General features: G+C 34.7%; 1 protein-coding gene across 3 annotated transcripts in view; it reads right to left on the bottom strand.

The window, feature by feature from the left end:
* The window catches only part of LOC109084261 (proprotein convertase subtilisin/kexin type 6-like), a 65,493-nt gene that overhangs the window by 32,095 nt on the left and 19,399 nt on the right, over positions 1-13,999 (bottom strand). For all 3 annotated transcript variants that reach the window (XM_042759452.1, XM_042759453.1, XM_042759454.1), the window contains exons 8-11: positions 13,123-13,335; positions 8,631-8,731; positions 7,066-7,169; positions 5,888-6,005 (exon numbers count right to left, since the gene is read on the bottom strand). In XM_042759452.1, the coding sequence (XP_042615386.1) occupies positions 5,888-6,005; positions 7,066-7,169; positions 8,631-8,731; positions 13,123-13,335 (536 nt within the window). The remainder of the gene's footprint in view (positions 1-5,887; positions 6,006-7,065; positions 7,170-8,630; positions 8,732-13,122; positions 13,336-13,999) is intronic.

Raw genomic sequence — 13,999 nt, 5'->3', positions numbered from 1 at the left:
AAATAAAATTAAAGAATTAAAATTAAATGTTAATAATAATACTGAAATTAATAAAAAACTATGAAATATTATAAATTAAAACTATATATATATATATATAGATAGATAGATAGATAGATAGATAGCTTTAATGTATAATTATTTCATAACTGGTAAAATTGGTATTCTGATCTGTTCTTTTTCATACATTCATAATTATTTAACTTATATATAAATAAAGTGAATGAGAAAATCACAATACAATTCTGATTTAGTAACAAAATTACTAAAACTTTTAAATGCCTAGACTACTAAATTAAAGATTAAAATGAAAAAATATAAAATTAAAAATATGAATAAATACAATATAATATAATACTAAAACAACGCTGACAGTTTACAACTTATATTTTACATCATAGATTTTAAATATATTTTGGGCATGTCCTATACTTTACCCACTATGTCATATCATCAGACTTTATATGGAGATGCTTCAAAAAGCCTGTGGAAGAGATGGACACTGAGAAAAGTGCAAGCCATGCATCTAATCATGGACAACTGTTTATGGCATTCAGCCATTACATTTTTCACTTCACAGAGCCAAAGGAATGAGATTGTAAATCGATAAATGGCAGCCAAGCTAATGAGATTGGAAGCGCAGGCTAACTCCCTCTCAATAGCCATCCGAGCGCGAGATGCTATAAATAAAACCTAATCTATGATCAATATCAGTGGCCAGAGCAGTCATGCACACAGCCAACACCAAACACAGACTCGTGGTGTTTCGATGGTGTGACAGGAGACTGGATTCTCAGTCTGCTCCTCCATCAGCAAACAAAACAGAAATATGACAGTTTTGACTTTTAGTCTCATTTCGTTGACAAACAATATGATGTCAAGCACCAATGTTCAACACTTAGGGTAAAATCGACCATCAATAATGTAGACAGTTTTAAAATGTAAAGTTCCTGTTGTTCTTCCTCAAGCATTAGGATGAGTGAAATAGCAGATGCATTCATACACAGCAATTCATCCCCTCCTGCTAGATTCAACCCAAACCTTTCTGGTATCAGCCCAGAACTTTAAACACTTCGAGCATCAACCAGCGGTTAAAAATAACTGTCTAACCCAGGCCAAATCTTGACAAATGTCCAAATTCTTGGCATGTGTCTTAAGAGTTTATTGAGAGATGCACTGACAGGTCTTTAATCCCATCAGCCAGCTCAGACACGAGGCTGAGAAAGAATCAATAGCTGCTACTTCGTTTTGATGATCGATTTCTTTCAACACACGTTGCAAATTATGTGAACTCGGACACAGCGGGACAGAAATCCAGTCCTGCTGCATCCTTGATAGAGGACAGATGATGTCATCGACACAATACATTAAAGACGCACATCAAAATGAGCATGCAACAGTTACAGCCCTAGCTTGAATGCAAGTTATAATGTGTTGATATTAATGCACAAGATTAATGCACCAATTAACCACTGCAAAGCTCAGTGAAATGCTGATCTATACAGCAGTATATTCAGCATCCAGTATGTTCTGATGATTAATAGCAGTGTTTTCATGTTGCGTTGCTTTACATAGTACAATTAGTTTTCAGTGTAGACTGTTTGATCAAAAGTTTTTTTATTAAATTTTTGCATATCAGATGTTACAAAAAAACGTACAAATTTTGAGTGCATATTAGAATGATTTGTGAAGAATCATGTGACGCTGAAAACTGAAGACTTTGGGGTCAAACTCTGTGCAAATTAATTACCGTTTGGATGTAAATGTGATGTTATTTCAATGACATATCATGAATAATCAAGTTTGTATGCTAATAAGGATGAATCACTCCTGATAACCATTTCAGGTTTACATCTGTTATTAAAGGAAATTCGCAATGCAGTAAAGCCAGAAAAAAAGGCAGCTTATATTGTCTCTAAAACTGTACTAAAACATAACAGTATAAAGCTTTAAGGTCATAGTGTTTCATCATGCCCTTCAACAGATCACCACCATAATCTGCCTTTCAATGCAGTGACAGCACATCCTCTGAGGCCAGATATGAAAGGAGAGAAAGTCCCTTTCAATATAAATCAGTAGCTGGACGTGCCAGCATGAGATATCACAGTTCAAATTAGGCCACACAGAACAGTCGTGCATTCAAACTTCATTTCGGAACAATGCTGCAGGAAACAGTGCCAAACATTCCGGGGTCCGTGTGAGTGACACAGTGCCGCTCGGGCTGTGATGTGTGCCGGTTCTGTGCCGACACGGTGATGGTGTTGTGTCAATGTGGCACGGCTGTGTTTGCATGAAAGAATGCAACCATCCAAGACCCAGAGAAACAAACAATAAAAAGCTCACTAATGTGCAAAATGCACTACATAGTAACTAACTGAAATACTGAAGTATTCAAATTAATAAAACTAAACTGAAATAAAAAAGAATTAAAGAAATAGTCATTTATAAAATTGATCAATTCTTGAAATAAAAATTTTTGTTCACTAAAACTATTAAAACACATTTCCACTGGCTGAAATAAAACTAAAAAAAATATATAAATATTAGAAGAAAAACTTGAACTTAAAACGTGTAGAAATGTAGAAATGTCACCTTGGCAACTAACTGAAATAAAATAAGTATTAAAATTATTAAAACTAAAACTAAAAAAATAATAATAATTAAAGCTTAGATAGAAATGCTAATTGAAATAACAAAAACATAAAATTACTAAAAAATTTAAATTAAACTGAAAATTAAAATATGTAAAAAAAAAAAAAAAAAAAAAAAACTATAAGAGTATATAAATAAAAATACATAAAACTTAAATTAGAAATTTTGTCTTGGTAGCTCAGTGAAATAAATTAAACCTGAAATAAAACTAAATTAAAGCTATATAAATAAAAATATATTAATAAAAATTATAAAAAGTACATACAATTATTAAAACAAACAAATTAAAATTAGAAGGTAAAATATACAAATAAATGCTAATTAAAAATATACTAAAATACTACATTTTCTAACAGTTGTGTATGTTTGACAGCTACATCCTTCACAGATGGACACTGCTGTGATTCAGATTAAAAATGCATAAATACTCAGTACATATCAAACGATCTGTAATAACAGGCAAAGTAATAGTGACCACGTAATAAAAGCAGTTACTCACACTTGTGTGGTGCGACATTAGTGTCAGATCCAATATAGCTGCACAGCATAGTCTTTTAGTTTCAGTCTTTCTAAAAATCCAGCATCGAATTGTGCCTTGTTTGTAAACGAATCCGCAGTAAAATTAAGTGAACACAGGACCAAGTTCTTACGGACGCAATCTGGATCTTCATTAAAAATAAAGTTCATCCACTTTTCCCTAATATTGAAATCAGAAAGAAGGCGATGCAAAGACTTTTTCTGCATAGACCTGCATTTGCCTTTCTCGTTATTTACGCCACATGTGTGAATTGGTGGGCGGGGCGAAACAGGCAGTGATATAGAATAGGTGGGCGGAGCTAAACAGGCAGTGATGTAGAATAGGTGGGTGGGGCTAAACAGGTAGTGATGTAGAATATGTGGGCGGGGCTAAACAGGTAGTGATGTAGAATATGTGGGTCGGAGCTAAACAGGCAGTGATGTAGAATAGGTGGGCGGGGCTAAACAGGTAGTGATGTAGAATATGTGGGCGGGGCTAAACAGGTAGTGATGTAGAATATGTGGGTCGGAGCTAAACAGGCAGTGATGTAGAATAGGTGGGCAGAGCTAAAAAGGCAGTGATGTGCAATCGCTGGGTGGGGCTAAACAGGCAGTGATGTAGAATAGGTGGGCGGAGCTAAACAGGCAGTGACGTAGAATCGGTGGGCGGGGCTGAACAGGCAGTGATGTAGAATCGGTGGGCGGAGCAAAACAGTCAGAGATGTACAATTGCTGGGCGGTGCTAAACAGGCAGTGATGTAGAATAGGTGGGAGGGGCTAAACAGGCAGTGATGTAGAATAGGTGGGTGGGGCTAAACAGGCAGTGACGTAGAATAGGTGGGCGGGGCTAAACAGGCAGTAATGTAGAAGCAGGGGTTGATCTTCTGCGGAGGTGGGGTTTAGCCACACTATTACATCATAAAGATGTAGATTGACTTCAATATAAGCTGCTTTTAGACTAACGAGAAAGTTTTGAGTTCTGAAACTTACAGAAAGTTTTTATAGTACAATGACCTCTTATCTGTTAAAAGATCAAGGGAACTTTGATTTCTCAGTTCATGACCCCTTTAAAAGAAAAAAGTCACTGCTTTTAGTTAGTTAATCTGACATACAAACTGTGCTGGATCAAACAAATATGAAGAATGTTTTGCAACATCTCCTACTTCCTTTGTATGCAGGAAGTGTCTGCTCAATATCCAACAGCACCGCGGTGCAGCAGACAAATTGAGATACTCCTGGAAATATGGACACTTTGTCATAAAGCCTAGTAGCTTGCCACAATATCTCAGTAATTCAGAGCTCTTAGAGGTTATATGGAGGGGATTTGAATTGAGAACTGAAGTGTTGTACTGAATACGCAAGTGATTCATCTCGACACGTCTGCTGATTGTACGTCGCTCTTCAAAGCAGCGCGACACGCCATCCCTCTCGAGACCCAATGATGATTCACGTTATGAGCTAGTAACGCTTAGACATGCTCCAGTTCCCACCCTGCCCTGCTGATGGAAATAAATGCCTCCAATTATTCCCATCAGAATCAGACATTGCTGGAAATGAAAGAGCAGGATTTGTTGCAGAGACCTCCAGATTAAACTGGGTCACATGTGAGGATGGGTGTCTGGAAACGGATCAGTAGATTGAGGATGTTTTCCAAATTATTAAAGGTGTTTTCAATGAATGAGATGAGACAGTAACTGTGGTATGATAGTATATATATGGTTTCATAACCTTGAGTCTTTTGTTTTTAACGCAGGTTTATAGCATTTGTGATAAATCATTCATTTGGGTTTCTGCGGGTTTTATGAAGGTCAATTTAAGACCAAGTAAAGAATATTTAAGGACCAAATTGAAGGAAACACAATATGTTAATATATTCTCTAAATGTAAATGTGCAGAGGGCAGAAAATGAGTTGGCTTAGCAACAGTTTGAAAATACAACATTCAGCAGATCTCCAATTATGCTTTCGTTCATAACATTTAACTAGAATATGGAAATAACTTTTACTGTATCTTCTGATCACACTGCAGAAATAAATAAATAAATAAAATATTCTTCTTTAGTATTTTTGCCTTGTTTTCCAGTGCAAAAAGTTTCTTAAATTAAGATACATTTAGAAGCCAAACAACAAGATATGAAGTCTAAGACTTTTTAAGACCCTCAGAAGACCTGGTCATGTGTAATCACCTTTAAGTCTGCACAAATCAAAGGAGAAAATATTTAAATGAGATGAAGGACCTTTCATTTGTAAAGAATTTAATTCACTGGAATATTCAGATGAATGGATAGATAGATATTATCTTCTGCTCGCCAAGGCTGCATTTATTTGATTACAAATACAGTAAAAACTAGTAAAAATTGTAAAATATTATCACAATTTAAAATAACTTTTTTATTTGAATATATTTTAAAATGTAATTTATTCCAGTGATGCAAAGCTGAATTTTTTTCAGCATCATTACTTCAGTCTTAAGTATCGATGTCGAAAACAGTTGTGATTTATAAATAAACACTTCAAGTAAATTCATGTTGGTTTATGGGTATTTCAACACTTGTACTGGAAAACAAGATACTTTTTTTTTTTTTTTGGAATGTTGTCACTTTTGATTAATTTAATGCATCCTTGAAGAATATAAGTATTAATTTGTTTCAAAGTATTTGAGTACAACACTGAGTAGAAGTGAGTTATATTGGTCCGTGTGAAAGCTGCAGTCTCCTCACCGGGTTCTGCGGTCAGAGGTTTTGCTGCAGGTGTGCTGAGGAGGAACGGTTCTCCACTTCTTGGCTTCCACCACCATGGCCTCAGCATCCACCAAACCAAAGCCATACAGATGACTGACTACAACCACACACACACACACACACCAAAAGTTAACCAGGTAAGGATGTCACAGACAGCAGAATGCCCAGACTATCTGAACTTATTTAGATGACATTCATGCTGAAATTGTATTTATTAATAGTGTAACCATGGGGTTTTAATGCTGTTGTTGATATCTAGAATCCAGGGCAGATATTGCTGATATGTTATGAAGAACTCATTTTAAGGACAGCAAATAAGAAAAGAACAATTATTTCTGAAAATGCAGGTTTTTTTTTTTTTTTGAGAATATATCTTAAATTAAGTTTACTTTTCTTAGCTACTGGCACAGTTTTTTCAACATTTTTAACACAATTTATCCTTGCACAATTTTCTATAAAAATAAATATTAAAGATACATTCTATGAAATTAAAGGGACCTCACCCAAAAATGGCAATCCTGTCATCATCTACTGAACCTCAAGTTCTATTCCAGAACTATGAGTTTCCTTCTTTTGCTGAGCCATTGACTTCCATAGTTTATTTTTTCCACACTATGGAAGTCAAGTTTTTTTTTTTTTTTTTTGCTCAATATTTGTGTGTTCAATACAAGAAAGAAATTTATACAGGTTTGGGACAACTTGAGGGTGTGTAAATGATGACCGAATTTTCTTTTTTGGGTGAACTATCTCTTTAAGTCTTATTATCTTACACAATATCTAACAAAATAAATAAATATCTATAAAGTAAATTGATGTTGGTTTATGGAAAATGTTATATTCTATTGGAAAACAAGACAAAAATTCTGTTTTTTTTTTTTTGCCAAGTAAATTAGTGAATCACTCTCATGTTTTCCAAAAAACATGACTTGATGTTCTATTCCACTAAAAAGAAAAAAATACTAAAGAGTACCAAGATATTTCTATGCGTTTTGACATACGTGTCAGAAATGTGCCATATAAAATCAAGCGGATCATATGAGTCCACTTTATCACATTATGAGTGACAAATAATAATAAGAAGAAATTATAATACACCACACATCTACATTTTAAACCATGTAAATATCATGCAGAAAAGTCATTTCTGTTCTGTTCACCTTTGTGTCCGGCTGCATTGGTTTTCCAGTCATTGGCTTTCAGATGAGCTTGTCTCGACGTCTTCACGAGGAGATGCTGGACATCTCTCCAGCTTATCAGAGGACTGAAAGATAAGAAGAGGAAGAAAAGAGAGAACTGTTCTCTGTAGAACAACAGCTTTTTTATTTGGTTTTGGGAATTGAATAACAATTCTGGTTTGCTTCCCATCTGAGAGGCTCTGTTTGTTGGGGCTTTTGGGACACTAATTCAATTTAGTGCAACAACTGCATCTTGCCAGGTAACTTTATCCAAGCAGCTCTCTATGCTACACGTTGCTTTATTCCACTTCTGCTGCTATCCGTCTCATGCACAGACAAATGTGTGGAAAGATCACGTCAGGAAGTTCAACAGAAGCACTCCTGCTTGTGTGATACCGCTAAATAGATGAGTGGTTTTCAAAGCCTGTGGCTAACGTTACATGAAGTTTTGTTCCAACAATATAAAATACACACATCATGCCTCAAATGTAAATATAATTTAGTTTCAAGAGCTGAAACCACAATATACACATACATGATTACACCAAATTGAATTACAGTCCTAAAAGCCTTTACAAGCAGAGAATCTCAGACAGAAAGCAAAACAGAGGATTCTGCATTCAATTTTTATTTCCTTTGTTTTACTGATGAATTATTATTTTTTTTAAATATGCATGCAAAAGTTCATCCTTCCTTCCAAGGGGATTGCAAATGCATCAATGTAAATGTTGCAAGGCAGTTGCTAGGCTGTCAAAATAATAATATATTTGTCTACAAACTTAATTTGAAGTATTTAAGCAAAAGCATTTTGTTTTTAAATGTCATGATCAAAGATGCATACAATAAATTCAGTCAGGCTGATGTGTCACATTGCAGAAGAACTGATGAGTGATTATAAAGTGCAAGTGTTTAATAGTAAGTAAATTTAAAGAGATAGTTGACTTAAAAAGGAAAGTCCTGTCATCATTTATTCAAAATGTCAAAACACAAATTTTAAAAGACTACACTGGATGAGAACAAGACTTGAACTGAATTGAGCTGGATGATGATGATCCTATTGTCTTCTGTAGAGTTGTTTCACTGCTGAATCGAATGCATTTCATATTAAAAGGATTTTGCAACATCGTCACTGTTACAGAACTGAATTGAACTGACTGGAGCTGAATAATGACACTACTGTCTTTTTAGAGCTACTTTACAGCAGAATATCAATTTGTCTCGTATCTGAAGAAGTTTGCATCAATGATTCTGTTATTTCTCTGTTTATTACTTTGAAGCTGCTTTGAAACAATCTGTATTGTATAAAGCACTACAGTCATAAAGGTAACAAAACTGGACCCCACTGCATGGGCAAAAAAACATATCTTCTTAAACAGGTTTGGAACAATATAAGGGTGAGTAAATGATGACAGAATTGTCTCTTTAAGCCAATAAAAAATAAATATTGAATGCAATAATGAACATAAAGAAGCAGTGCAGCTTTCTGCATCCATTTTGGAAAAAATGTCAAAATTGTGGAAAGTGGTGCAGAAGAGCGGAAAACTGACTTTGCCTCCAGAGCGAGAGCGATGACACCGGCCACCATCGGTGCAGACACGGAGGTGCCTGTGTGTCCTTCAGTACATCTCTGACGCAGGTCTGTGGTCACCTGGTACCAGAAACACACAAATACAAAGTGCTAGAGAGTTAACAACTTCAATTTACTGTATACATGCTGCAAAGTGGACAAATGGTATCCTTTAAATCTTATTAACAGGTACAGCAGGTCTTCTAGATTTGCATGTCTTCGGTTTAGGCAAAGTCCTCCTCAATAAAATGAAAATTTCCTCATCCATAGCCCATCAAAGATGTTAATGAGTTTGTTTCTTCATGGGAACAGATTTGGAGAAACATAGCATTACATCACTTGCTCAGCAGTGGATCCTCTGCAGTGAATGGGTGCCGTCAGAATGAGAGTCCAAACAGCTGAGAAAATCATCACAATAATCCACAAGTAATCCACACCACTCCAGTCCATCAATTAATGTCTTGAGAAGCAAAAGGAAGACATTGTAAGCAACAAAATCCATCATAAAGACATTTTAAATGTCCATAATCCATAATAATGCTTTCTCCAGTGAAAAAGTCCATCCCCTATTGTCCTCTCACATCAAAACCCACTCACATATTTGCTTTTGAACTGTTTTGGCTTATAAAAGGTGCTTGATCTGTGCATATTTTTCTCCCGATTCAGATAAGATGATTTTTCACTGGGAAAAAGCAAATGTATTGATAAAGAACTCATATTTTATCCAGAAGCAACAGTTTAAGTGCCATAATGATGGATTTGTTTCTTACAAACATGCAGATTTTCGCTTCTCAAGACATTAACTGATGGACTGGAGTGGTGTGGATTACTTGTGGATTATTGTGATGTTTTTATCAGCTGTTTGGACTCTCATTTTGACAGCCCCCATTCACTGCAGAGGATCCACTGCTGAGCAAGTGATGCAATGCTACATTTCTCCAAATCTGTTCTGAAGAAGAAACAAACTCATCTACATTTTAGATGGACTGAGGACAAGTAAACTTCAGCAAATGTAAATTTTTGGGAGAACTATTCCTTTAAAACATTCAGCTATCCTCTGAAAGAATGTGCTTCCGTGACTGTGATGGGACAAGTGGTTTTTTGCAAAGTGCTCTGTAAATATTTCATTGTTCTGGTTTTCTGGGAAACAGTGGGTCACCCACAGAGCTGCTCTGGTAGCCGCAGGCAAAGAGAGCTTGCGCTCGAGTGTTTCTTCAATCAAACTTGAGCTTGATTACACTGGCGTTTCTCAAAAGGACAAACATGAATGGGGTCCGTGCCATCGACGGGGTCCCGAAGAAGATGCTGGGATAGGAGACACATGCTCTCGTCCAATATGTGTGCGTGTGTTGGGGGTTTATGTCCGTGTTTAAAAACAGCGGTTAGGGAATAAACAAGACAATACTAGACCTTTACATGTTCTGAAGACATGTGAGAAAAGTATTAACAGACTTCTCGTTAACCACTTCATCTGCATGTTTATGGGAGTTTAAGAGGTTTTTAAGACAGCAAATTGCAGAAAAAAAAGGAATTTAAACTTTTAAAATCAAAGATGAATAAAAATACTTTATTATCACTCAAAAGTTAATATAAATCATTCAAAAGTCATTAAAATCATTGAATAGTAAGTTTTTAACAGGGAAAAACTACATTGTGATTAAATCATTTCAGGGTTGTAAGATCTAGACATATTAATGATTTTTAATGGCTTTTTAAAATAAATATATATATTTTAAATTTATTTCTTATTTTATTCTTATTTTTTTATTTCTTAATCACTTATATAAAATTAAATGTAAACTTGATTTTTTTTTTTTTATGTATAAAAAATGAATGCATGGACGCATCATGAAAATAAGGCCAGTAACATGCATTAAGAAAATAAATAGGGTCAACTCTGATTTTAAGCCAACATAAAAGGTTTTTATTTTTCCAGATGAACCATCATTTGGATCAAATAGCAATTGTTTTATAGTATGTTAAATATGATTCATGCACAAACTAAATAAGTCATGGCAAAATTACATTCTTATCATTTTTAAAAGTGAACGTAAGAAATACATAACATACACCCTGAAACAGGATTTAAAATATCAAACAAGGTGGTGTGAGGTGATTTCCACACTGAAGTTTTACTTACAGTAAGTAAATTTTTAGTATGTGCAATAGCAACACTGATGCTTGTATTAGCAACAAATAAAACTAAAGCACTCATGCTTTAAACCTTGCATAAAAACATTTATTATTACTAAATAATTTCTAACACTAAACTAATTGTATGTGTGAGAAAACAAAAAGATTTCTGTCATGCATGTGTAAATGAGCTCTTAAGCCCTCAACTATTATCCAAACACTGAAAATAAAAGCGAAACCCACAGTAGTCATTCTTAAGGATAATGTCATAATCTGCGCTGCTTGAAGAGAAAGCGAATTCACACAAAAAACGCAGATTCTCTTCATCCTGTTGATAGCACCCTGCGGTTTTCTCTGCGTCTGGGTGCCAGACCAAACATTTAGCCCCAGTCTTTTTTCCAACTATCTCATTTCATCAATAGATATTTGTGGAAAGAGCTAAACAACAAGAGCTCAACTGTATTTGCATGTATTTGATGAGCAACAGGATCTGGGGCAGCTGATACACAGAAGACGACTGAGTTATGGCAGATGGCTTTTAAAGATGATAGATCTACAGTATGCTTCAGTTTTGGGATTTCTCAACCCTTTTTACACCCAGAAGGCAAAAAAACAAAACAACATTTGAATGTAATCTAACAGCACATCTATTGGACAAATACTTAGTGTTAAAAAGGGATGAGGGAAGAAATAAAGGACAATGTGTCACAGAAATAACTGAGATGAATTGTAGGACACAATATGTAGCATCAAGAGAGCAAATGACCCAAAAAAGCAGAGAACATACTTACGAGGCCGAAAGTAAGACGAGGACAAAAGGTTGAGTAGATGACAGATGGAGAAGACAAATGTAGTACACAGAGATACACGCTTAAAGGGGTCATATCTTGGAAAACAAGATTTTCTTTTGCTCTTTCGAAATGAAAAAGCTCAATCTGTTCTGATGCATCTCAACCGGTTTTGCTTCAGGGCACAGGAAGCATCACAATAGAGCAGCAAAACGGATTATTGTATAAAAGTAAACAAAATGTCCTAAATATAATTGAGTTGCAATGTTTTACTGATAACCATGAGATGCACAAGCCCAACAATATGTGAAATACTAACATGAAAGAGGCTAAATAGGAAACGGAGTAATAATTAAAGGGATACTCCATCCCAAAATGAAAATTTTGTCATTAATCACTTACCCCCATGTCGTTCCAAACCTGTAAAAGCTTTGTTCATCTTCGGAACACAATTTAAGATATTTTGGATGAAAACCGGGAGGCCTTGTGAAACTGTCCCATAGACTGCCAAATAAATAACAGTGTCAAGTTCCAGGAAAGGATGAAAAGCATCGTCAGAATACTCCATCTGCCATCAGTGATTCAACCGTAATGTTATGAAGCGACGAGAATACTTTTTGTAAGCAAAGAAAACAAAAATAATGACCTTATTCAACAATTCCCTTGTCTACGGTCTCCTCTGTGTCTCTCCAAATCACCGTATGCTGTGTATGCTCTTCTGTGTCATCCGCGCCACAAGGATGCGCTGTTTTCTTTCAAATCAAAGCTAAATACACGTAGAAACAGCACATCCTTGAGGCGCGGCTGAATAAAGTCGTTATTTTTGTTTTCTTCGCTTACAAAAAGTATTCTTGTAGCTTCATAACGTTACGGTTGAATCACTGATGACAGATGAAGTATTCTGACGATGCTTTTCATACTTTTCTGGACCTTGACACTGTTATTTATTTGGCAGTCTATAAGACAATCTCAAGCCTCCCCGTTTTCATCCAGAATATCTTAAATTGTGTTCCGAAGACGAACAAAGCTTTTATGGGTTTGGAATGACATGGGGGTAAGTGATTAATGACAAAATTTACATTTTGGGGTGGAATATCCCTTTAAGCTTATACTCATTTTGATGGTTTTTGCTCAATACTGTCAATAATTAAGAATAATTAAGTAAAGAAATACATAATTTTATTCAGCAAGGATGCATTAAATTGATGAATGAATGCTGTTTTTGAACTTTCTATTCATTAAAAAAATTTATCACGGTTTCCACAAAAATATGAAGCAGCACAACTGTTTTCAACACTGATAATACTCAGAAATGTTTCTTGAGCATCAAATCAGTATATCAGAATGACCTCTGAAGGATCACGTGACACTGAAGACTGGAGAAATCATCCTTAAAAACAAGAATAAATCACATTAATAAATTACATTTTCACATATATTCAAATAGAAAACTTTAGTGACATTATAAGAGGACTTCAGGAACAAACAATTTCTTGTGGTGGTCTAACAGATGTCTATGTGACTTGTAGGAACATTGACGTGTTACTTAACTATTTTGCGGTCGTAGAACTCTCCGCTGCTGTATGTGGTGGCCAGGGTGGAGGAACAGACCTCCAGGTACCAGGGCTTGTTGCCGTTTTCAGTGGTGCTGCTGACGGAGATGGTGTAGATGCTGTTGGTGTAGCCGTCGCAGGAGCAGTGATCGCCCTGCCGGCCCCCGTTACCAGACGCCCAAACAAAGATGGAGCCCAGACCCTTACGGCCCTGCAGACACACATGAAGGAAATATTAAGTTATACAAATATGAATGAAAACATGCAATTTTCTATACAGTGCTAATTTAGTATTTTTTATTATCTATTAATATTTTGCATCAGCTTGTTTTTTTCTATTTCCAGTTTTCATTTTAATTTAAAATACAATTTTTATGTTTTTGTAATTTTATTATTATTATTAATTTTTTAAATTTTATTTATTTAGTTTCTAATATTTCTATTTAGATTTTTTTTATTTTAGTTTTTAGTAATTTTATCACTTTTATCACTATTATTTTTCGTTGAATTTTTAAAAACATTTTAACATTTTTAATATTATTTTTCAAAAATTAAATGAAAAAAATTTAATAAATTTTGATAAAATGGAAGTGATAAAATTACTAAAAACTAAAATAAAAAAATCTTAATAGAAATATTAATTAATTAAATATTACAATTTTTTTCCCCCAATTACTGAAAATAACAAGACAATAACAACACTGCTTCTAGCTGACAGATCACTTTTGCAAAATAAAAAAAAGAAGAAGACAAATAACTACTAAATATTCTGACAAAATTAATTTTCTAAATATTTAAGCCACTAGAGTTTGGAAAAATAGACATTAAAACATGGTTAGATTACATTTTGAAGCATTTTATGTTGAATTTCCTAC

This window comes from Cyprinus carpio, chromosome A7 (genome assembly GCF_018340385.1).
Source record: "Cyprinus carpio isolate SPL01 chromosome A7, ASM1834038v1, whole genome shotgun sequence".
NCBI classification, from domain to species: Eukaryota; Metazoa; Chordata; class Actinopteri; order Cypriniformes; family Cyprinidae; genus Cyprinus; species Cyprinus carpio.
The sequence above is the reverse complement of the archived record's forward strand: the minus strand, read 5'-3'. Positions and strand labels throughout refer to the sequence as shown.